The 26,196-nt window shown below is 38.1% G+C and overlaps 1 protein-coding gene across 3 annotated transcripts in view; it reads left to right on the forward strand.

Annotated features, from left to right (window-relative positions):
* The window catches only part of CRISPLD1 (cysteine rich secretory protein LCCL domain containing 1), a 45,660-nt gene extending 30,264 nt beyond the window's left edge, over positions 1 to 15,396 (forward strand). For 2 of the 3 annotated variants that reach the window (XM_049823948.1, XM_049823953.1), the window contains 5 exons: positions 444 to 487; positions 581 to 653; positions 3,416 to 3,491; positions 11,797 to 11,927; positions 13,810 to 15,396. In XM_049823948.1, coding sequence (XP_049679905.1) covers positions 444 to 487; positions 581 to 653; positions 3,416 to 3,491; positions 11,797 to 11,927; positions 13,810 to 13,861 — 376 coding nt within the window. In that variant the 3' untranslated portion in view covers positions 13,862 to 15,396. Of the gene's footprint in view, positions 1 to 443; positions 488 to 580; positions 654 to 3,415; positions 3,492 to 11,796; positions 12,394 to 13,809 lie in introns of those variants that run through there. The other variant, XM_049823939.1, reaches the window with a different exon arrangement.
* Positions 15,397 to 26,196: the final 10,800 nt, after the last annotated feature.

The following is a 26,196-nucleotide window of genomic DNA, read 5'->3' on the forward strand; positions in this document are numbered from 1 at the left end:
GAGATCCAAAAGTAAAATTTAATGAAAATTTTCAAAAAGGCTGCCAGGAGAAACTCTTTTCAGTGTTGGAGTTGTTTGTAGGAATGAACCTTTAGGGGGAAGTGAATGATCTCTTCTGGTAGATGGATGCTTCTGAGCAACCACAGATTTTGAGGGACAAACAGATTGCATAATTTGTTCCTAGTGCACTTATTTTCTTAGCAAATTAAATTACTGAAGGAGTTTAACCTGCATTCCTGGTTTTGAAACAGATTCACTGGGAGTACAAAGTAAATCTGTCATTGCAATAAATAGATTCACAACTGGGGAGAGGGGGTGCTGTGAGTAAAAATTGATTGGGGACAATGTCTTGAGTTTATTTCTAGATTCTCTAATAAAAATTCTTCTAGCTGAAAGAAAACACTGAGATTATTTACTGACTATTTCTGTTATTTCTTTTTCAGAAAATACCAGTCTGCTAACTCATTCACTGTCTCTAAAGTAACAGGTTAGCACTTATTTCTTATAAACTCATTACTACTTTGAGTTACGTTTTTTCTAAGTAGCACATATTTATTTGTTTCTGGTTTACTTTCTTCAGTTCAAGCTGTCACCTGTGAAACAACAGTGGAACAACTGTGCCCATTTCAAAAACCAGCCTCACACTGTCCAAGGTAAAATTCTTTGAGTTTTATTAATTTAAAGTGCTGCCACATTTTCTGTCAGTTACTAATTATCTATAGTTGTCATTGATAAAGGTGACAACAGTAGCTGTAAAAGTGAAGCCAGAAATGTTTTACTGGTATTTTAGTCTTTGGTCAAATTAGAAGGCCAGGTAGGTAAAGATGATCTACAGGCTTTTTCACTAGGAGATTCTTACTTTCTTTTGCCCGTAAAGATCTTTCTTTGGTCCCTTGGTAAATCTTAGTGAAATCATAGTTGGTTAGACTAAAGACTGCAAAGAAAAATGTGGTTTTATTTTTCATTGTCCACTATTACATCTGTGCACCTTGGGCAAAATACACTTTATTTCAGTTTATTTGCCTGTAAAACAGATACAATAAAAGGATATGATACAGACATTTATCATAGAAGTTATCAACTTGTTTGGGAGTTCCGGAGGATAGAGTGAGCAAATAAGTTTGCAAAAAATTTGAAATGTATATGGTTAAGGTAAGGTGTGGTCTGCAGGTCAGTTAACAGCTTTAAATATATATGCCATTTCTTTGAAGCCTATGTTTTAACTCTTTGAAAGGAGCCTGTGCCACAATATTTTGAGGAAGGAAATCAGTAACAGTTTTTAAAACCATAGATGAGTCAAAGGTAAATACACTGTAGCATGATTTACCGCAAGCTAAGCTGGAGATATCCACAGGATTACTTTCATAGCAATCCTACAGCCAATACAGGAAGCAAGTACAAAGCCAGAGCTGCTAGGAAAACATCCCTTCATGTAGCACTTGGGTCCGTGGACTTGTTTGGTGTTTGGCTATGACTCCTGGATTTCTAGCTGGAAGGTGTGGAGAACTAAGCGAAGGAGTGGAATGCAGGAATGGACGGGTACGATCTCATACTTCTATCTTTTTCTTTTTTTTCTTTATTATTAAAAACTAAAACTAGCTCCGTTAAGAGAAAAATAGGTTCTGTCTTTAAGAAAATTTAAAAATAAAAACAAGGTTAAAAATGGCTGATTAATTGTGATGTATCAACTTAAGAAACTTCACAACAGCAGTGATTCATTCAAGATTCTGCACATGCTCTTAACTTAATTCTGAAAATGTAGTCTCAGAAGTTACAAGCAGTCATCAGCTATGGCATTGTTTGCACAACCTCTTTTTTCCCCTCTCATGCCATAATCATAAATCAGCAGGTCTTCAAGAGGCTGCTTTCGCATCTTGCTTCCTTCAGACAAAAGTCTCTTTCCTAGCTGCATCAGACTGTTTGAATTACCTATTTGGTAAGACTGTAGCATGCCCAAGTGGTGTGACATGCCAAATATTGATTGGAGCATGGATAGCATCCCTGAGAAGAACACTTGCCCAGGGCTGCCCCATGTAGGGTGGCTCCAAAGCCATTAGTGCATGACCCATTTTTTAAATAAACCAGCACAGAATAGACCTTGAGCTGACTGACACTTCCTCCTTGTAGCATATTGCAATTACCAAATGTCCTGGTTTCAGCTGGGATAGAGTTAATTTTCTTCCTAGTAGCTGGTACGGTGCTATGTTTTGGGTTCACTATGAGAAGAATGTTGATAACACTGATGTTTTCAGCTGTTGCTCGGTAGTGTTTAGACTATAGTCAAGGATTTTTCAGCTTCTCATGCCCAGCCAGCAAGAAAGCTGGAGGGGCACAAGAAGTTGGCACAGGACACAGCCAGGGCAGCTGACCCAAAGTGGCCAAAGGGGTATTCCATACCATGGGACGTCATGCCCAATATATAAACTGGTGGGAGTTGGCCTGGGGGGATCGCTGCTTGGGAACTGACTGGGCATCAGTCAATGAGTGTGTGCATCACTTGTTTTGTATATTCCAATCCTTTTATTATTGTTGTCACTTTATTATTGTTGTTATTATCATTATTAGTTTCTTCCTTTCTGTTCTATTAAACTGTTCTTATCTCAACCCATGAGTTTTACCTTTTTCCTTCTGATTCCCTCCCCCATCCCACTGGATGGAGGGGAGTGAGTGAGTGGCTGCGTGGTGCTTAGTTGCTGGCTGGGGTTAAACCACGACACCAAATAAGATGCTTGACACCTTCTGTACAACTGTTAGCCTCCCACATGGTTTTCCTGTGCATTTTGGAGCTATAGCAGGCATGAATCACACAGAGTTTTTCTCAAAGGTTAAAAGAATGCAATTGAATAAAGACAGTCTTTGTTTCAGTAGCTTTCTGATCTCCTAGAATCAGCTAGGAATTGCATTACTTTCCAAAGTTTTTCATTTTAGTCACAGATGCCAAGTGCTCACCCTCATTCGAATTTGCTAAGTTGGCTTGCATCACCAAGTCATCAGCAACATAGCAGGTCCTCATTCTGATCTGCTTCTCCTGAGAAGGTATTCAACTGTGCAGTTTGTACAGGATTCTGTAGAAACAGATAATAATATAAGAGTGAACAGTCTCTCTTCTCACTGGCTTTTCTACTGGCCTCACATATGTTGAACAAGAACACCATCTGTTTACCCAAAGGGAAGAAGACCAGACCTGTTGAAGTATGTTTTCAAGCACTTCGTTATGAACCACAACTGACATCAGCAATGTTTTCACCTGTATTGTTAAAGCCTCAAAAACTGACAGCCTTTTAGTATTGGTATGGACCCATATGTATGCATCATCAAACTGATTTATACTCAATAATGCTGATATTGAATATGATATAGTAATACTCTGATACCATTCTTTCTAACTCTGTGTGGTTTATTTTTGATATTTCAGGGTGTATTGTCCTCGCAACTGTATGCAGGCAAATCCACACTATGCTCGTGTAATTGGAACACGAATTTACTCTGATGTAAGTATAGCGATTTACATTACATTATATAATGAAATATAAAATCCTATGAAAAGCTATAATGTAAAGATAGTAAGATATAATATAGATACCCAGTTTTCCTCCATATGCTGATTTTTTACACAGTCATTTCAAATGTTCTTTTTCAGAGGCTCCCATTTAAGTTAGTAGTACTCAGCTGCTGAAGATATGGAAAGCTTTTGAAAACTCAGTGTAGACTTCGGTAGTCTCTGGACCCATATTTTCAATTTTTTATCAAAATTCCCACTGATTTGTTCAGTATTGGCAGTGTATACTTATTTAAATACTTGCTCTTTAGACCCTGATGCAACCATAACTTCTGTGAGATTAAACTAACCAAAAAAATTATTCTGAAAATAAATGTCCAGAGTCTCATTATTTTGGATATTTCTTATCTGTGTAGATAGCTAAATATTTGCAGCAGGATTTTGATATATTTGTGTAAAGTATCTCACATTGTCACATTATTTTAACAGACAAATACTGTATTTTTTTCTGGTTGTTGTTCTGTTTCCTAGTCACCTTTTTTTCCCTGTCTTTTCTACATCATGTTTAGTTCTGAAGTGGGGAGAAAGAACGAAAAAAGAGTTCTTTTTTATGCCCCTCCTTTGTCATCTCTCTATGGACAAGGCAAGATGTAGTGGCAGAGAGAGCAGTTCACATTTTTGCCAGTAAACTGTATGTTTTAACTGTCTTTTAGCTGTCATAAGGAATAGTATGGCAACCAGCTGGGTCAGATGATGATTTTCACTACTTTCCAGCGCTTTGAAAGGTGTGAAAATAATATGCAAGTATTTATTGATCATTCCATTAGATTACCTGAGTAACTTGTCCTGAAAACACTCTTGTCCGTAAGTCATGTTACATGTGTGAGGAGTACTTCCAGTTCAGGAAGATAATTGATTGGTGCGTGCGGAACTGGGACCTTAATGTGTGTAAGAGGGGCAGTGAAAATAGATTCAATGAAAGTCCATTGTGTGGAAGAAGATTTTCTTTCAGTTCGGTGGTTGCAATCAAAGGCTACAGCCAAAGTTTCCCAGTGAGTTAGAAAATACTTTGTTGAAGGAGAAAGAAGACCCATTTCTGTTTAACTTACACAGGAGAACATCTCAGAATATGTATTTGCTTTGGTTGGAGAAGTCTCAGATGACTTTAATTAGTATTATAGAGTTATGCTTTAAAATTATTTTAGATGTACTATCTCATTATTCATCTCCATTGTATAGAAATGTGTGCAGCCATACTGCTTTTAGGAAAAAAAGGACATAAATACAGGTAAGAAACCAGGGATGGGAGTCTTCGTATCAACTTCAGATGCTGTCAGGGTAGATATCTACACTGGAGGTGCTATTCTAGGTTATGTTTATAGTAGTTTGCAGTACATACAGTATAGTGGTAAAGGAGATAAATAGGCATCTGCAGAGCAGAATTCATTTGACCTTTTCAGAGTGTCTGCCTCAGTATGAGATTAATTGCCTAATAGAGATGTCTGTTCCTCTCCATTTACTACAGAAGGGTCCTAGGGCATCCTTCTCAGGTGTAGACAGATGTGTCCTACCTGTATTTGTACAGATGTTCCCATCGATGGTATAAGTATTATGTGATTTTCTACAATGTTCTTTTGTTGCTAACATTTAAATTATTTTAAAACTCAGATACTTTTTATTGAAATTTTCACCAAATTATATGATCGAGTATTTTGTGCATTGTATTATGTAACTAGTTTCAGGTAAAGTATTTATAGAGAATGATCTATTTAATAAGTGTGTATTCTTTTGCAGTTTTTCATGTATTAACAGATTTGTTCACTGATACAGAAAATTTATTTGCCCAATTGTCACAGCAAATGTATTTGAAATTGCAGTCCATGATCTACTTGGCTGATTCCACAAAAAAGATGGGGTTTCTGTGACATTCCTGCAAATTCTTTTGTTTCAAAAATGCATATATATGTATATGGATGTACGCATATATGCACATGGCTATTTATTTGCACTACTGATTAGACCACTTGCATTCAGTAAAGGAAGAATATTTTTCAGAGATATTAAGGAAAAAAGCAAATAATATTAATTGATGTGACTAATGCAAAAAGTTATGTTTGCAAAACTGTTTTTGTAGTATTCATGAGAATAATCTAGTTAAACCTTTCCTTTTCTGGTTTTGGTCTGATCAGACATTTGTTCTTCAAGTAATTTCATATTTTGCAGTGACTTCTTTTCCTCCTTGTTCCTGAGAAGAGTTGTGCTCTCGTTTATCAGTAGTGCCCCACAGAATTTTTAGCCTTTTTTCCTCCCATTCTTTTTTTCCTTTGATGTTGCAATGACTGTCCCTAACTTGATTGAAATGAACCCCCCATTATTTCTTCCTCCATTCTTCCAGTCTGCTAGCTATTGTCTCTTTATCTGTGGCAGGTAAATCACAGCCATGGTTCATATAGCCAGCATCTATAAACTTATGTTTGTGGGGAGTTTTCACATAATACCCATCCATCTGTGCTCTCTGCCTCCTATTTTTTAGTTGATCTTTTGTTTCACTTGTCTGGAGGTAGATTGCAAGAGATAAAGTATCTCTTATTCTGAGCTTATGGTACAATTACTGTGTTTTCTGAATAGAGCTATTATGGTATGAATAAGAACTGTAGTATGTGTCATTCTCAGCAGAAAGAAGTACAAATTACTCATTCTTCCTATGGCCCAAACACATCGCCACCTTTGTGCTTTTTGTCCCTGCTGGCCCCACTAAGAGTTTCCATGTGGCAATGCTTTGTCTTGTTGGGAGAACAGGAATAAAAGAAAGTTTCCCCCTATCTTGTGCTGAAGAGGTGGTTCCACCTTTCAACTTTGGGTAATCCATTTTGTCTAAAACTTTTTGAGTCTTATTTCTGTAATTTCAGAATCGTGTCATGTTGACAAGCATTTTAATAATATCTGTATTTTTAAAGCACTTTTCAATATGACCTCATTTAAGAAATAAAATAAAAACCTTCCCAAGAACTGAATCATGTCAGGCCCAATGTGATTGTCTGAACTCTGTTGGAGACTATCTTGCAGCACCTGCCTGTACAGAGATTGTCCTTTGTTCTTACTGTTAGTCCCTGGATTATCAAGGTACCAAAATAACAAACGTTTTCATAGAGAGAAGGAGAGGCTACAATAGTTCAGTTGAAAATTCTTTCACTTGCAGATTTTTTTGGTAAAATTTTATTTTAATGGACACACCTAAGATGTGTATATGCTAGAAGCTCTTAACCACATTCCAGTTGCCTTGTAAGAATTTCTAAAGAGATTAAGGTTTATATTTATCCTGTTGTTTTCACAGTAGGCGACATTTTCCCAAAGACAATCTCTTACCAGTAGTGACTACATTATGGGTGTTGTCTGAGCAGTTCTACAAAAAATTGAACCTCCTTTTGGGGGCTAGAGATCAACAAAGGTCTTTTATCTAAAAAATTTGATGGGGTTGTGTAATTTCATACCATCTGAGGACTTTGGCCATATTAAGTTTTGGTTCAGTAACCATATATGGAAATATTTCCCTAATACTTGTGCAAAAGTATTCATGATTCTCTGCTGTGATAAAATATAAACAATATGATGTCAAAATCTATCAAATAGTTCTGTAGTCCTGTGATGGTGAGGGAGAGATCAATGTGGTTAAAATGCCTTTGCAGAGTACTGCTATGCTGTGGTAGATATTTGGTATTTTGCTGAGTAGCTGAAGAAGGAAAATAATTAAGCAGCTTGGTATTCAGATTCTATGACCTGTTAAATACTAACAAATTTCAGAGGGTTCACAGCACAGCAATAAAGCATGGTCATATAATGCTGTATGAAATGTTTCTGTTAACTTAAAAATGCTGCCTTATATATCCTTTGGAGTGAGTTCATCAAAATTAAAGAAACAACCCCAAATCTCTGATGAAGACTTCCAGAACCTGACATAAGGCTGCTAATGTAAAATATCAATTATATGCTGAAATTTATGATAGACCTAAGTGTGAAATCCTGTTCTGCTTAAATTAACAGGAGGTTCACCTTAGCAATTCAAGGAAGTGTGGTAAGGATGACATAATATTATTAAGTATAGAAAATATTATAGCATCAGAACTGAAATCTGATTCCATTTAGATGAAGATTGCCAAGCCAGTGAAACATTCTTGAAAGCTCAAAGCAGATAAGACTTTCTCAAAAAAAATTATATTTTGTACATATTGATAAAACCATATGCATTTATTCATGTCTGTTCTTACAAGCTAGTTCATAATTATGAATTTATACTCATTTAATTGTTCATATATTCAAAAACTATGCACATTTGTTCTCTAGTCTCATCTGGAAAACAGCATCAGAATATTGGTTTATTTTTCATCTGAAAATGGCCTCTGAGTTGGCCTCATGAATCCCATTCTTCTGACCTCTCCCTTTTCACATATCCCATATAAGTGCCTTGCCTTTAGCTTTAAAATGTTGTGCATTAGCCTAGCTGTACTTCATTGATCCAGTAACCAGCTGCTTTGTCAACCCTAACAATGACCCCATCCTTTACTGGAAATAGTTTCCAACAAGTAGTCAGCCTCTTCTGTCAAAATCTCCATCTCTTGCCTTTTCCTTTCTTTTTTACTTGACTAGAAACTTCCAAATAACATTGGAACAGCCAGTATCTTAGCTACCCTCAAATGTAATTATGAAGGTACCTACCTGTCTAATGACGGACACAAAGTGTAGCTTTTTGGTTACTATTACAGAGGTGACAATCTTTGATCTTTCTGTTCCCCAAATGTACCTCTAGCTTTTTTTATATCTCCACTGTAAACTGAAGACAAAGTTGCTACTGTATTATAGTACTAGTAATTAATAGTGTTCTTCTAGTTCTTCACTGTAGTTAACTGCCTGTAAACCTTGTCTTTTGTTTCTTTAGACTGTAATCCTGTACTGAGGAGGCCATTTTTCCCCCTGTATATTTGAAATTGCACACGATCAGTCTGATCTTTAGTTACTCCCATAGTATGAGTACATAAAGGATACTATAATCCTAATAATTAGGTAACTACTGGTGTTCAGGATATAACAAAAGTATTGCAGCCCTGGGAGGGGAAGGAAAAAGTACAGAGGAGCATAAATGGCATCCCTTCTGGCATGTTCAAAAACTGCAGCCAGCAGTGTGAAAACAAAAACTCTAAAGTGTCTTTGCAAATGATTCTTTGCATAAACAATTTAAAATCTTTACTCCTAGAAATATTGTAACATTAAAAGACAAACTATATAACAGTGAAACTGGCAAGTTCTGTGCTTGGAATAAGAGTAGGAAAATCATTGCCATTTTAAATTACTGATTTTATATAGCCTTGAGATTACAAAATAGCTATGGTAACAGATACAAATTATTCCAATTATAACTGGAAGAAATGCAATTCTTGTTTAAATAGTGGCCTGTGTGACCAGCTATTGATATTTATATTGGCTAAGTTTCTTAGGTTGGTTGTGGAAAGACCTATTGCAGTGGACTTTTTCCACTAAACAACTTGGCTTTAAGTGGAGATTCACTGTAGCTGGAACTACACTTTGCTGTGGTGTGTATTGAAGATTGAGACGTACATTCAGGAGTATCTAAGAAGTTTCATTCTTCTTGGTGATTAATTTTTAAAATGCTGAAAGAGTAGTAGAGGACTGCAAATTTAAATCAATTATTTTAATGAACATTATCAAGATTGTCACTGAGCAATTCTTCTGTGGATAATATTTATGCTATGTAGGTTCATGAGAGAAATTAGTGGCCAGAGAATGTAGGTTTCACTCACATGAAGCTGCTGTTAACTTCACAGAGAATTTTCATAGAATCATAGAATGCCAGGTTGGAAGGGACCTCAAGGATCATCTGGTCCAAGCTTTTGTGGCTAAAGCACGGTCTGGACAAGAGGACCCAGCAACCCTGTCCAGCTGAATCTTCAAAGTGTCAAACGTTGGGGAATCCACCACTTCCCTGGGGAGATTATTCCAATGGCCGATTGTTCTCATTGTGAAAAACTATTCCTCTTGTGTCCAGTTGGAATCTCCCCAGCATTAGCTTGTACCCATTACCTTTTGTCTTTTCCATGTGACTCCTTGTAAAAACAGAGTCTCCATCTTCTTTGTAGCCACCCTTTAAATACTGGAACATGGTGATAAGGTCTCCCCTAAGCCTTCTTTTCTCGAGGCTGAACAAACCCAGTTCTCTCAGCTTTTCCCCATATGGCAGGCTTCCCAGTCCTTTGATCATCTTTGTGGCCCTTTTCTGGACCCTCTCCAGCCTGTCCACATCTTTTTTGTATAGCAGGGACCAACACTGAACACAGTATTCCAAGTGTGGCCTGACAAACACTGAGTAGAGTGGGATAATGACTTCTTTATCTCTGTTGGTGATGCCCTTGTTGATGCAACCCAGCATCCTGCTGGCTTGCTTTGCCGCAGCAGCACACCATTCACTTATATTGAGCCTGTGGTCCATCAGGAAGCCCAGGTCCCTTTCCACAGAGCTGCTCCCCAGCTGGAGAGATCCCAGCCTGTGCTGCACTCCTGGATTGTGTTTTCCCAGGTGTGAGACCTTACACTTGTCCGTGTTGAACTTCATAAGGTTCTTGTTAGCCCACTCTTCCAGCCTATCCAGGTCTTCCTGCAGGGTGGCTCTGCCTTCCGAAGTGTCCACTTCCCCACTCAGTTTGGTATCATCGGCAAACTTTATCAGGGTACACTTGATCCCATCATCCAGATCACTTGTGAAGATATTAAACACCATTGGGCCTAATACCAATCCCTGGGGGACCCCACTTGTGACAGGTTGCCAGTTTGAAAAGGAGCTATTTACCACCACCCTCTGGGTGCTGCCCGTCAGCCAGTTCCCCGCCCACCGCACAGACCACTTGTCTAGACCATAAAGAATCAGTTTCTCTAGGAGGAGGCTGTGGGAAACCGTACTGAAAGCCTTGGAGAAATACAGGTAGACTATGTCCACTGCTCACCCCACATCAGTTGAGCAGGTTACTTTGTTGTAGAAGGCGATCAGGTTTGTCAAGCATGATTTGCCGTTGGTGAATCCGTGCTGTTTTTTCCCAATCATGTGCTTCATTTGACTTGTGGTATCCCCCAGGAGGACTCGTTCCGTAACTTTCCCAGGGACTGAAGTAAGACTGATGGGTCTATAGTTTTCTGGATCCTCCTTTCAGCCCTTTCTGTAGGTGGGGGTGACATTAGCCTTCTTCCAGTCTTCTGAGACGTCACCTGATCTCCACGATGTCTCAAACATTATGGAGAGCGGCCTTGCAATGACATCTGCCAGCTCTCAACACTCTTGGGTGGATATTTTCAGGGCCCATTGATTTGTAGGTATCAGGCTTCTGTAATAGTTTGCATACCAACTCTTCCTGCACTGATGATGGGTCTGTGTTTGCTTCAACCTGGGTTTTTGTTCTCAAGGCCTGGGGCCCAACAGTGCTGCCTAATTTTGCCTGCATAGTGTCTATGGAATTAGACTCTGATTTAAAAATTCTTCTTTTGAAGCAACTGGAGAGTGCTTACCTCCTGACTCTATTTAGCTCTTTAGAATTGAGGAGCTAAAGCCATTAGTCTGCCATTAATCAACTGTCATAGCTAAGGAATTATTTTAGAACTCTATCTTCTGTTTGATGCTCATATTATGCCTTTAATCTAATTAGCTTTTAGTGTTTGTCCATGCCTGGATAGGAAATTGTAATGTTCCCTTTGAATATAGATCATTTCACTGATGTTTGAGGTTTTGCATCTAGAGATGGAATTATTGCAGTCTATGTCTCCATTTTGGGGTACGACATACTCTGAGAAACATATGACTGCGGTGTGCCTTTGCTGTTCTACAGTTCCGCTGTTTGGCTCTGGCTGGAGTTGAAACTGAATCTCCTGATCTGTAATAATTGACTAAGGTTTGGGTTTTACTGCCTCTCTGCTGTTGAAGGGAAGGCTGATAAAGCCTTTCATTTTGAAAGGCTCAAGAATTCAAACGTATTCCTGATCTTTGAACTGAAATGGCCTGAAATAAATTATTTGGGGGTCATGCTGCAGGAGGTCTTTGAAGAGGCAGTGTCTGCATTGCTATAAACTGGCCTAATTTCTAAAAAACAGATTTAAATATTGTAAGATTAATAAAATCAGTCATGCAATAAATATGATTATGTTTCCTAGAACTTGGTTTAAATGTCTTTATTAGTTTTCTTCTAAACAATTTTGAAATAAAAGGCTGAATGAAAACTAATCTTCTCCTCATTCTTTCTTAGATATCCAGTATCTGCCGGGCAGCAGTACATGCTGGTGTAGTCCGCAACCAGGGTGGTTATGTTGATGTTATGCCAGTAGACAAAAGAAAGGTGTACATTGCTTCCTTTCAAAATGGGATATATTCAGAAAGGTACAGAGCCCAGTTTCAAAGATTACACTTTACCCTTCACCTCGATAAGATTTACAAAGTCTTGCATGGTGTCTCTTTGTACCTGGGGCAGTGCTAGAAACCAAACAAATAGGCTAACATGGGTGATTTACAAAGCTTGTGTAACAGCTGTGGTGACTTTGGAGAAGCTGTGGTACCAGAGGTGCCTGCCTCCTCTAAGCTCCTAAATCATTGCTCTAGAAAGCTGCTTATGAAATAAAATAACCCTCTTTACTTTGCTGATTCTGTTGCAACTAACACAATATTTGATAAGAAAACTGCCTTTGCTTTCTTTGGGATTTTTTTTAAATTAACATTAGTGATTTATTCTGCCCAAGCTAGAGGATCTGCAATAGATGAGTACTAGTAGCTGATGCAGGTTCATTGGTTCGTGATGAAATGTTCATTACTAATTTACATGGTATTGAAGCAGTGAGCCTGGATCATAAATAAAATTCACAAACATTAAAATTCACAATCATTAAAACATATTTTTTAAGTTTTTTTTTAATGCTTTGACTGTTTTTGACAGTGGTTTTCTGAAAGACATGGAGATGCTGTGAAAGTTCATTTAGTTGTATTCAGTGTATTCATGTGTTCTGTGATGATAAAGTGTGGCTGCATGTTGCAGATTAAATTTAATCCCTGAAACAGTTCTCCAGGTTCTAAAGGCAGAAAGAGAAATTACCTTAAAAAAAACCTTGTACCAGTCTTTTAGTCCTTGTAAAGCTAAGAATGATTGTTACATCTAAAACTATAGGCTTTCCAAGAAATTTGTGTGGGAAAAAAACTCCAAAAGTTTCTGTAGAGAACTTTGAAGTAGGAAAAGATAGAGTATTTTTTTCTTATTTTTAATTGGGGGTGGGGGGATGTCTTGCCTCTTTCACTCAAACCTTTCAACAAACCTGGAAACTTGTAAAATATGGATTTCCTTTGCTTAGCGGGTGACTGAATTTACATATTCTTTGGCCTTTCCCCATGACCATCCCGTTCCCTCAGAAAGAGTGCTTCCTTACTGACACTTTTGTTCTCCATATAAATCTCATTGAGTATAGATGTAGCCAGGAAAAGTGTTGCAAATTTAATCATTTGTACTTTACCATCTTGGTAAAGTTTAGAAGGTCAGCAGTTTGGAAAACAGTCCCATGCAAATTTTCTGTGAAGCAGAAGATGATGGATTGTAATGTGGTTGCAGGCAACCTGTTTCATTGTGCACTTCCTCAGTTTCACCTACATTTCCCTTTCCTTCCCACGTATGCCCCAGAAAAGAGAAAACAATGGGACCATTAAACATGACTTGCTGGTTCATTTTATAGGACAAAAATATTTATCCTAAAACAATTTCATTGCAGTTGGGTATTTTTGTTTAATTTCTTTTGAAGCCAGATATTTATCCATTCAGAAGGCATTTCCTTTGTTTTTGTAAAATATCAGTTCTCTTTCAAAATCTATTCTTCAGCCTATAAGCAACTAACAAACAAGCGATCTGGTTCTGCAAGTTATCTCTGAATATAGTTATTGGAATAGTGAGCATAAGGTGCATGCTTTCTCTTTTTCCTAAAACCTTTTTTTAATATTTTGCTTCAATAGAGCTTTATTCTTTAAACTAGAATCCCTCATCACAAAGGATTACTTGAACTTTTTTATGTTATAAGTTATTCCTAATAAGCTTCTTGGAAGAAAAATTAATCTGAAATTCATGTAATTTTTATTTATAACAGTTTAAAAAAAAAATCTTAGCTAAAGTTATGAGTAGTCACAAGAAGAGTTGCAGGATCCTAGAGCTGTAATTAACAATTAAAAAAAGTTGTCATTGGAGTGTTGCAGTCTTAAAAATAACATTAGGAATGTTTTTATGTTTCAGTTTACAGAACCCTCCAGGAAGCAAGGCATTCAGAGTATTTGCTGTTGTTTAAGTCTAGCAAGTAAAATGTAAAATAGGCAACTGAAACCAGAGCACTTGGAAGAGAATAATAAAGGCCATTTCTTATAATTCCTAAAATTTGTATAAAGCTGTAACATTATTGTACAGAAGATGTATACTGCTTTCCACCAAAAAGTTTAAATTACATATATATCTTAATGGAAAAAATCTGTAAAAGTAAACATGGGAGAAAAATTCAGTTGAAAATCTATAATGATATATAACAATTTTTTGAATCCTGTGTTAAATATTGCTATATTTTCTTAGCAGTTACTCCTATACAGTTAATTCAAAGCTCATAAATGTTCTTTGTTTTCTTCATCTGAATATATTGTTGTATGGTGCTTTATATATGCCACTAACAGTAACCTTAAAACTATACCATAGGGAGGCCTGAGTTTTTATTTCCAATGTACATAAAAGAAGCCATCCCAATAATTCAATATCATAAGTCATGCCTTAAAGTAAAATAAAAATATATATAACTTTTTGATGACTTACAGTAGCATTAGCCATGCAAGCATAAATGAAGAGCTAGACTGTTTTCAATTTCACACTAATCATAACAAGTACAAATACCTGTTTTGAAATAAAGTGGAAAATATAAAATATAGGGAATTCCCGGGTCGTATTAGCATGTTTTCCTCTAAAGAAATATCTTTAAGAGACTGGGCCATTGATGTTTATTATTTCTTCAGTATGTTAATAAAATGTTTATTGGATGCTGCTAAGCTCTTTAGTTTGAATAACCAATTCATTGTGGCCCAGTCCTTCACAGATATTCAGTGATCTTGGGATGGGTAAGTGAGAGATAGACGTATATAACCTTGAAGGATCTAAGAAAATTTTCATATAGAGGAGTAACCTGAAATTAAGGAATAAGCCATCAGTTCTGCAATGCAGTTCTGCACATACGCATGCTTTGTTTTTGCCATGTGACTCCTTCAATTTACATAAATTGGGTTTCAGAAAAAACATAGAATTATACACATACATAAAAATTTTCAAGCTTGAGGCCTTAAGCTGTATGTGATATCCGTATACTATACATTAATATGAGGGTAAATGTTAAAAAAAAACTTAAAGAAAATGGTAACAAAGGCTCACCTTGCTCCTCATGACCTGGCAAATACTCCTGCGGGCCAGGAAGTATAGTGGTACGGAGCCCAGTGACAATTGTGTCATTTGTTGCTTCACCATTTTTAGAAATTCATTTATGGTGAACAGCCTTGTGCATTAATTTTACCATATTATGGTATATGAAGAACATGTAGTGGTGATAACTGTTTCTTTCTATGAAAAGTGTATTGGTGCTTTAAGACTGAAAAGCTGTTAAACTGTATTTTTGGTATACTTTGTTTCTGTTGTTGAATTTATTTCCTTCCAACTTGTAAACTTATTCGTATTCTTCATATTTCAGAATGCTATATTCTGCCTTCTGTTTTGCTACATGTACTACCTCATGTAGTTAGGCAAGCTTTGTTAGCTTTTTTAATCTGTTTTGAATAAAATTAATTTACACAGTAAGCGTACCTTTGACAGCCTTTATTTTTGAATTGTTTGTTCTGCCTCAAGAAGAAAAAAATAATAGCCACCCAAAATTTAGGGGGGGTTTCTGACCTAAACATTGCAAGTGTCGGACCAAGCAGTAGACATAGTCTGATGTTCTAAAAGCTATAAAGGCCATTTAGGCATACAACTTCCATTAATTGCATTGGAAGTTTTATGGATAAAACTTCTGGTAATTTTTTCAAGTTTTGACCAGGGTCTTTGGGAACAGATTGCCATCTTATTGTAATGGGGAACTCTGTGTCAGGAAGTGATTATAAAAAAGCCACCGCCTTTTATTCAGTCCAATGATTTGCTGTTGTGGTAAATGTTTCTAGTGTGAATGTTCCTAGCTACATTTGTTGGGGACAAGCAGGTTTTTATATTACACATTCTTTTTTGGCCTTGTAAGACTGATGATCACCTTGGGAGTTCCATTTGGGAAATTATTCAATTGATGAGGGAGACAAAGAGTCTTTGATGTATAACCCCTTTTTTTGCAGGTGGTGGCAGCTTGAAAGAAGCTTTATATAGCTTTTGCAATACCGGCATTAACCATTTTTCAGAACTGAAATCAAAGTGCAAGTAGACTTTGCTTCTGATGGGACTCCAAGTCACTCAAAGGCTTGAGGTAGACTTGCACCGCCTTTTCTTAAAAGCACCAAAGCAGTGACACAGAAAGGCCTTGCAATACCGACAGCTGGGGTTACCAGAACATAAAGTGGAGTAAGGCCACTTCTGAAATTGAGGACACACAGAACTGCTGAGGGAGACATTTGAAACGCCACGGTGTGAATGCAACCGTAGTGTCCCTTTCCACACAGGTGGGACGCTTTCTTGCAGGCTGGCCTTGTCCCCTGCCTGGCCCATGGTCCCCAGCCGTTTCCTCAGGAGCCCATGGGAGACCTGTTGGGTGCTGCAGAGCCTGGGCAGTGAGCTAGCTCCCTGCTCTGCTGCCCAGGCAGTAGGGTGCACCCCTTTTTCTGGCAGTGCAGAGCCTGGGCTGAGGGAAAGAACAAGACAGTCACACCTTCGGTCATAACCATAACCTCCTCACTTTGGGTAGATGGGCGTGGAGTCCATATGGAAACACAGTTGCCGCACCACATTTCTGCCTTTTTCCTCCATTTGTTCCTGATGTCTTTTTTGTTCTTCTGCATATCTTGGCTTCCTCTCCTCGCTGTCATCCATAAAGCCCAACCTATGTTTGCTGGGAGTTCCTGTGCAAGGGGGCAGGGGTGGAACCTTGGTGCCATAATGGTGAAGTTAGTGCTTGGTGGGAGGAGAAGTGGGGGCTGCCTACGACATGTGTGAATGGTTGCTGCGAGCAGCTCTGCTAACCGACACAGTGACAAGAAGAAAGGGAGGTGAGGAACTCTTTCTCCTCATATCTTCCCTTGCACAAATTTTGGAGTCCCGTTGCTTTTCCACGTGCAATGATTCTATCCTGTTATAATATAAGTATTCCAGCTAACAATGGCTTTTTTGAGAAATTCTCTTCTGTATTTACGGTAAGTAATGAGTCAATGAGTAGACATTTCCAAGCAGTTGTAGAGTGGGAGCTAAACATTGGTATTTTTGTCTGCATGCAAAGCAACTGTATGCCAGATGGTCACAAACTAATTCACAGAAAGCCCAAATGAGTAACTAGCAGTTTCAGAAAACTTGTTGCAGCTTAATGAAAAAATATAGAAGAAAGTCAGCTTTTAAATGCTGAAGAATTGGTTAACTGAGCAGTTACAAAATTATGTTCTCAACTCGAAATAAAAAAAAGGATAATCAACAAGAAAGTAAAGCTTCATTCATGCTATTCATAATATTTAGCTTGCCTCCAAGGAAAGACCTATAAGTACCCAACAAGCATTATTATAACTGATCCATAAAAATCTTCTGCCAAAAAACAGAAAATAAGCTGGTTTAATACATTGATATCTGCCATTTATAATTTTGAAAGGCCTAAAGTATCAAGAAATGTAAACCCACAATATACAGTAGGCCCTTAAAAACTTACATGAAGCAGGGAAGAGTACATATGAACCTTTTCCCATGATCCTGTGGTATTTCCCATTATGACTTGCTCCATGAGGAATCTTTTCAGAAGAAAAGCATAGGAGTCATTTGGAGAGGAGTCAAGTATTTGTGAAGCGTAGTTCATTTGCCTGGTGAGCTTTTCACTAAGGATCAATTAAGGCATTTTTCTGCTATGCGGCATCCTTTCCAGCTGGAGTAGCTAATTTCATAACTAAACAAGAGTTAGTATGAAAGAAAATGGTTGGACCCAAACGGATAATTCTTTAACAGTCTCTCACCATTTTGATGGCTATATGAGAATACTTTAGTTTTAAGGAACGTGGGACCTGCACTCATGTCAGCAGACAGCTCGTAGTACTGGACATAAACTAAGGAAACGAAGAAACATTTCCTAAACTTTGTGGATACTGAGGAATTTTTAGAGAGTTTGCAGACTTCCTTGTGTCTGATTTCTCCACAGGGGACAGTCTGATCTAGAAATTATACATCAAGTATTTTTGGAACCAAGCCTGAAACACAGGTTGGGATAACGTTTGTAAGTTTACAGGTTTTTAATTAGTGAAGTACTCTGTTTCAAGTTTTATGTAAATGTCAGACTGTCAGCTGTCTATGGATTCTCAGTGGATTTAAAAGAAGAAAAGTAATAGTAGCTTTTTTGTGTGTATTGATACATATGCTCAGGAAAATGCACGGCACTTTACTTCATATGGCAGAGATGTAACCAAGTTACTCACATAAACAGTGTCTTCTGTGTGGCAATTGCTTTTGAAATACGTTTTGAATTTGGCTTGAAACTCAGATAACCCAGCTTCCTATGAATACACAAGGGAAGGTTTATTTCCTGCAATTTCTGTAGTCTTACAAAGGGTCAGATTTAGAAATGTAAATATTTGGAAGTTACAAAGATTATTCATACAGTGCAATATTCTGTACTGAAATTTATATAAATACTGTATGAAATACTGTACTGTCACACTTCTATGTCTTAAGGCTTTTTCTAGCATCTGTGGAACTCTAGGGAATTATACAAGGAATGAAAAGCCTGAAGAGTTTTGTTTCATTCAGTGTATAATATGCATCTTACAGAGCTTTAGATATACAAATGACAGCATACTTTAGTATTCAGAAAATTACATATGATTTTATAAAGACATACATTATGCATATGGGAAAAGAAGCCATGCTGTCAGCCATAGCTTTAGCCTGCCTTTGCTGTCAGGAATAAACGATGGAAATAGTATTTTATATATGGTCACTATTGATTTTATTGATATTATTGTTATTGAATGAGAAGTCCTTGTCATGTATTAGGGGACTGTGAAAACACAATAAAGTGTCATTCCTGCTCCATATTAAAATAGGATGATAATGTGACACCTGAAATTTGCCATCAGCTGTTCAATGATCTGTGCTAAATGTCTTGTTCATCTTAGCCTGCTTGCTAGGAGACAGATGCCTACATCATTAAACCACCATAGCACTTTGCAAAAAGTACTAATAATGAGTCTTAAGTTTCCAGAAGCCAGCAAAAGCCCCCCAGTCAGACCAGCTCAATATAGTAAGGCATAGGAAAATACGAGGGACCAAAGGAGGAAAGTAAAGAACATGCAACCAAAACAGCCAGTTATGATGCTCCATGTCTCACTACACACTGATTTCTGCAATAATTACCCTAGTTATTCAATTCAGTATCAGGGGATACTGCCCCCAGTGCTGTATCCAATATTGTTTTTTTCTTTACTAACAATGGGGTGAGTGTCTGAAGGCTAGCAGCAACGTTGTTGGTTATGAACACTGGCCAAACAACATGAACAATTTTGCAATACTATATCTCTTAACAGGCACACAAAAGACTTCAATTGCCAGTGGCAATAACTCTTGGGCTTTTAAATTCACTAATTTAATTTAAAGAATAAGCATTATAACAAAATAAAAATGTCAGCACATGCTAACTGTTTAGTAACAAATTCAGTTGTTCAAAGAAGTCCCACTTACTTCAGCTGAACAGAAATTGCTGCAGCTAACACCAGCAATATTAGAAATAATCTCCTTGAAATTTTATTTAATATAAAGACTGCTTATGCAGTTTAACAAACTTTATTTGGTGTGTTTGCAGTTATTTCTGAATGAATGTTTTTTATGAAGACAATATCCTTATTAGGAGTATTGTCTTAGAATAAATATAAGAACTTGCATTAAACTTGCTTGCATATCTTTTTGGAATTACTTCCAAAGGCTGAGAGACTCCTAAGAATCTGTAGTAATACTAATTATTTTTAGGATGCTCAAGAAACAAAAAGTGCTAGGGGGTAGTAAGACTTCCAAACTTAACCTACAGTTGGAAAACAAGTACTTCAGTTGCTTAATTATTTACTTAGGGCTGTTTATATGCAACATAAATAGCAAGCTGGCTTTGACTTCTCATAAATTGCTGCTACAGTACATCCCAAAGAGAAATTGGAAACAGTTGCTAAATAAATCTCCCTGTAGTCAGTTCAATCTTCATTCCTTATTTATCTGTTGAAATCCATCTGTTTCTTGGTGGTGGTGGGTGGGGTTTTTCCTACTGAAAGATCATGTCTTCTGAATAAGCATTTCTTTTATTGTGTCAGAACGACTCCAAGACCTTTGGGGCTGCAGGCTGTACTAAGCAGAGAAACAGAGCAATCATTTTATGCAGAAGGACTTAGTCCCAGATTTTGGATTTAGCCCAGTTCAGTACACAAAGTAGTACATTGTATGAATTGATTTAGTGCTTGCTGTACTGGAGATGATAGTCCTATTCTGGCACAGCTATAACTGAGCCAAAGAATAGTTTTGTGAAATGCTCTGAGCCCCCGTCTTATATCCAGTAAGAATTACGGGGTAAATTAGATCAGTTTGCATTTTTAAATAAAAGGTATAGCTAGACAGATGGGTTTGGTGGCTTGCTGATAAAGACTTGCCCTTCTGCCACTGGTCGAGGGTTTAAGCATGTTATAGTGAACATATTCAATAATGTGCAGATTGTGCAGATGCAGTGATTTTTTTGCTTGGCACTAATGTTAAAGCAGTTTGTATTTCGAAGCTTCTGCTCCAGCAGCTTCAAAGCCCACATAATTTTAAAGCACTTTTCTAAAAGTTACAAGACAATTATTTTGTAATATGTTATTATCTTGTAATATGTAAAGATTTCTCCTAGAAATGAGGAAGCCATACCTCGAATGAGATGCGCTCTTGCATCTAGTACACAATAAAAATACTGTTCTTTGATTTAGGACTTCTTTCCTGCTAATGCTTCAGTTCAATTTGTAGTTTTCATTACAATCCCTGGAGAAGTACAGTCCAATCAAAACACCTAAAATATACTTAAGGAAAACCACCATCTCTACCATGGTCTCAGAAGATATTCAGCTCTTATTTATCTCACATCAGTACAGCACATAAACAACAACCCAGAACCACTCCTATAAAAATTGCAGTCTATGAGTCCCCAGAAGGCTGAGTTTCCAACCCAGCTTCTTATTTAGCACTAGTCAAAAGCATAGGCAAAGGACTCAATGTCACTTGTAATATACTGAAGAACTTAACAACCGTAGTCTGTCAAAGAATTGGGCTTTAACAAGAAAGGTGAGACTAATTTGCAGCTGAAGGCTAGAATAGCTGAGGTCTCAGAGAATATGAGAAATGCCTCTTACAGTAAAGCAGGGCACTTTGATATATTAGGAGACAAACTTATGTGCCTGTATCACGTGGTCCCTGAATAGAACTGGTAGATGCTGCTACAATATAAAGAATAAATCTTAATAAAGATTGATCTCAGTACTTTAAAACTGTCTGGTTACTGTCCCACACCAAATAATCTTCAAATAACATTTCAAGGCTCACTGTTTTTCTTTGGTGTGTAAAAATAGGCAAATACCGAGGTCAGTGGGGCTGAGAAGGAGAATTTGTCTGTAGTTTGACAAATTTTGTTTGTAGGTGGATAAGAGCTTGCTGAGGTATACTGATACACAAAAATCTGATGTAAATTTTAAGGTTCATTCACAAGCACTCAAACTCTCTGTAAACAGTTTTCCTGTAAGCTTTGTTCTTTCTGCAAACAAATCACTTAAATGGGTGTCCATTTGAGTTACATTTACCTGTTTTGTAGGACTGGCAGAGGAAACTGATTTGCAATGAGTTTTTGCAAATACAGCTCTAAAGTTATTTAGTGATAACTGAGGTGAAATAAGAAATATTCCTCATTGTATTTCAGAAATACATCTTTATACCTTGAAACTGCTTATAATACAGAGCTACACCTCTCAGAATCCTCTAATGAAATAAAAACTATTGGGGAACTGGTACCTCTTAGAACTGCTCTGAGACTGGAGGTGATGGATCATGGTCAAATTCTTCAGAAGAGTATCCACTAAGCAGAAGACAGGATGGAGGGTGGTTTGTTCTATAATTTTGCCATAGGTGTCCCAAGTTGCTTAGATTAGTGAGCAAGAACGTCTTATGATGTCTTCTAACCTGAACAATCATCAAGTTTCTCTTAATTTCTAGAGCTAATTACTTAATTATTTAACTCTTTAGATATAAGGGTGCCAACCCATAATTTTATTTTGAATTTATTACAAAGACCTTAAAAATGATCTTAAATTCCTGTAGTCTGTTCAACAAAAAACCTCTTCCCTTTGCTTGTTCCTTCCAATCTGTAGTTCACTGTGTATCTCCATCAGTTCACTGATCAGCAATACTCTCTAGACATACGTATTCCTAGACAGCAATGTGTTAGGAGTGAAAATCCAGAGAATATGCATTGGCGAAAAGTTACAAAAGATGCGATAATATGTGGGTTATCCTCACAGTGCAAGGAAGATATGCTGCTCATGAGGAATGCAGTTTGTGTCCCCAAAAAGCCAATGTAAAGGAAATAGCTTCTTTCAACCTAGTGACTGCATGGTATGTGTTAGCTGAAAGACTCGTTATTCAGTACAACTTCTGGGTTTGACCCTGGAGTTACTGAAAGTATCTGCACAGTTCAAGTTGCTACCCAAGTCTCACTCTCATAACTCATGCCTAGTGACAGAAGTGACTGTGAAATAGAGGTAGTGTCTCTCCTCCCACCTAACCCAGCTGCTTTGAGTCTCAGCAAGAGCATAAATGCCTCTTTTCCTTCCTAGTCAAAGGTGGGAGTTACAAAGAAAAAGAAAATCTTGAGAGGATGTCTGTGGTGATACTGCACTGCACAGCGGGGCTAGAGGGATGGCAGACTCCTTGCAGGGCTCTGTCACTGGAAATGTTCATGTGAAATCACAGAGGGAGGGAGGGAGTCCTGCTGTACCATGAGCATGTCCAAGGAAGCATGATAACAAAGGCATCTTCAGTACAGTAACAATACTGACAACAGACAGTTTTTGTGCACTAGGAAATTTAGCAAACTGTATTATGAAGCAGTCAAGCTGTTTGTTGTTAGATATAATTCTGCCAATTTGATAAATGAAAGGTTGGATTATCTTTTCAGTTAAACTGGGGTAAATCATTTAACAGAATAACCCCACCAATATCTGTGACGCTTATCGAAAACTGGAGTAATGATAGCCTTGCTTTTCCTAATTATAAGAATACTTATGAAAGAAGCAAGTTGTTCACCAAATTATGACATCAACATAAAGTTTTAGTTATGGCAGTGTTTCAAATGTTTTTAGCGGAAGAAGGATCAGCATTGCCTGTTCTGCACAATGTCTTATTGGTACTAGGTGCTTTAATAAGAAGAGACCTTTACAGAAAAGTAGCTAATCCATTTCACCGGGACATTCAAGTGTAGGGTGATCACAAAATCGCAGAACAGCTGAGGTAGGAAGGGACCTCTGGAGGACATGTGGTCCAACCCCCCCTGCTCAAGCAGGGCCACCTGCAGCTGGCTGCTCAGGACCATGTCCAGACAGTTTTTGAATACTTCCAAGGATGGAGATTCTACAGCCTTTCTGGGCAACCTGTGCCAATGCCTGGTCACCCTCACAGTGAAAAACGTGTTTTCTGATGTTCAGAGGGAAACTTCTCTGTATCAGTTTGTGCCCATTGCCTCTGGTCCTGGCACTGGGCACCAATGAAAAGAGCCTGGCTCTGTCCTCTTTGCACTCTCCCTTTGGGTATTTATAGACATTAATAAGATCCCCGGGAGCCTTCTCTTCTCCAGGCTAAACAGTCCCAGCCCTCTTAGCCTTTCCTCACAGGAGAGATACCGCAGTGCCTTAATCATCTTTGTGGCCCTTCATTGGACTTTCTTCAGTATGTCCATGTCTCTCCCATACTAGGGAGCCCAAAACTGGACATAGCACTCCAGGTGTGGCCTTACCAGTGCTGAGTAGAGGGCAAGGATCAACTCCCTCAATCTGCTGGCAATACTTTGTCTAATGCAGCCCAGGATACTGTTAGCCTTCTTGGCCACAAGTGCCCATTGCTGGCTTATGTTCAACTTGATGTCCACCAGGACCCCCAGGTCCTTCTCTTCAAAGGTGATTTCCAGCTGGATGGCCCCCAGCATATATTCGTGCACAGAGTTGCTCCTCTTCAGTTACCAGACTTTGCACTTCTCCTTGTTAAACTTCATGGGATTCCTGTCAGCCCATTTCTTCAGCCTGTTGAGGTCCCTCTGGATGAAAGTGTGATCTTCTGGTGTCTCAGTCACTTCTTCCAGTCTTGTGTTGTTAGCAAACTTGCTGAGGGTACACTATCCCCCTTCACCCAGATCAATAATGAAGATGTTAAGCAGGCTTGGACCCAGTGTAGATTCCTGGAGTACACTGCTAGTTACGGGCCTCCAAATAGACTTTGTGCCACTGATCATCATTCTCTGGGTGCAGCCATTCAGCCAGTTTTTAATCTACTCACTTGTCTGCTCATCAAGGCCATGATTCATTAGCTTCTCTGTGAGGATCTTAAGGGGGACAGGGTTGATCTATTGATAGAAGGTATCCTTTTTATGCCTTTCCTTTAGTGCTTCCCACTAGTCTACAAATAATATGCTCAAACAGTGGCTTCAGGATCAGGAAGTTTAATGCTGGGATTAGTAGGGATTAGTTGATGTTTCTCATTCTTTAGGTGGGGGCATTCTACGGACACTGACAAACACTATTGTTGATGTTATACTACAGTCATATTTTCATATTACTCTCCATAAAAAACATTTCAGTCTCATCATATGACTCTTCAGGCTGAGTATATGCCTGTTACCTTCATCTAGCTCTAAACATTGTCCAGAATTTCCACTGCCAGGAGTCCAAAGAGCCCACCAGAGAACATGTCTTTTACAAAATAGGACAGTCTGCTGAAAGTGATGATGAGTTTTGCTATTTCAGATGCGTGATACTCAGTCTTGTAATTACTGGCAGACCTCTTCAGACCTAAAGTATTGTGTCAGTCCATTCATGCCTATTTATATCAGCTGAAGATTCAACTCAGAAGTTTAATGTAAAAGTCGGAAGCTTTGCAATACCATGAGATAACATAATACTCTGCAAAACCCAAATTTTTTCTACATTAGCTCCATAAAAAAACCAGAGAGATTTGAGTGTGGTGAATGAACTGGTGTAAGAAAATGTTCTTTGATTTCACTGGAACAGCTTTGTGTAGAGCAGAGGAAGTGAAGCATTCAGGGTTAGAAATGTTTGAGGAAGTGGTATGGATTATAGAACATCCAAAACAATGGGAGTTTATTTCAGAGGAAAAAATACTAACAAAGAGATATACAGATTATTCAAAATACTTCTCCTGGAGGCAAATCACAAGAATGACTGTCTCTCATTTTACTTCAAACAGCCTGAGTAGGACTGTTTATAATTCCATGAGTAGGCTTAGTCTTCTTAGATCTTGCTCTTTTCCCTCCAATACACAGATTTTCTCCACAGGCTTATCCCCATATGTCTTTTTGGAGTGCTATGCTATGATCCAGTTGGGTGTATCCCTCCGGATGCCAGCTTTTTTACACAGCAAGCTGACTAGTCTTCGTACCTCCTACTTCTGTTAATAACATTAGTACACTAAGACACAGGAAGATCTTCCAAGCAAGGTAGAATTTACTTTACCCAAAGGAAAGGAGCAGACATGGGAATGGTCTCATTGCAAGATGCCTTTCTGCCCAAGATATGCCTTGAGCTTGGTATTCCCTGCCTTCTCTTACGGGGGCTGGTCTGAAACTTGGCATGCCTGAATCTTTTGGGAGTGAAGTTACAGTTTCTTTGGCTTTCAGACAAACTCTGTCCTTGACACAGCTGACAGCTCCCTTGACCTCTTTCTGCCAGGGCATTTATGCCCTGGCATAATGAACAGGGTTTATTGGTTTAAGGGACACAGCTTTAGTAAAACAACATCTGTTACATTTACTGTCATGTTAGAAGCAACTCCCTGTAATGGCCCATTGTCCCAGCTGTCTTTGAGATGCATAGCTGAAACTTTTCTATCCCTGAAACTTTTGCTTCGTTTTCCACTTTGGCAGACAATACTATGCAAGAAAAATAACACCGACATTTAATCACAGTGACTTTTAAAAGCTCAAGACAGATTTTCAGCTGGTGTCAATCAGACCAACTATCTTGACTTCAAGGGAAATTTGCTAGTTTACACAAGCTGATGGTATACTCTACACTCTTCAAAAACAAACAGAAAATAAACATTGGCAAGGCTTCTTAAAAGGACATCTAATTTGGATTCATAGTCTGCTACCTCCATGAACTTATACAACAGAGCATGCATGATTTCCTGTTCCCAGGCTCATTTCCT

The sequence above is a fragment of the Accipiter gentilis genome, chromosome 2, assembly GCF_929443795.1.
Source record: "Accipiter gentilis chromosome 2, bAccGen1.1, whole genome shotgun sequence".
NCBI lineage: Eukaryota > Metazoa > Chordata > Aves > Accipitriformes > Accipitridae > Astur > Astur gentilis.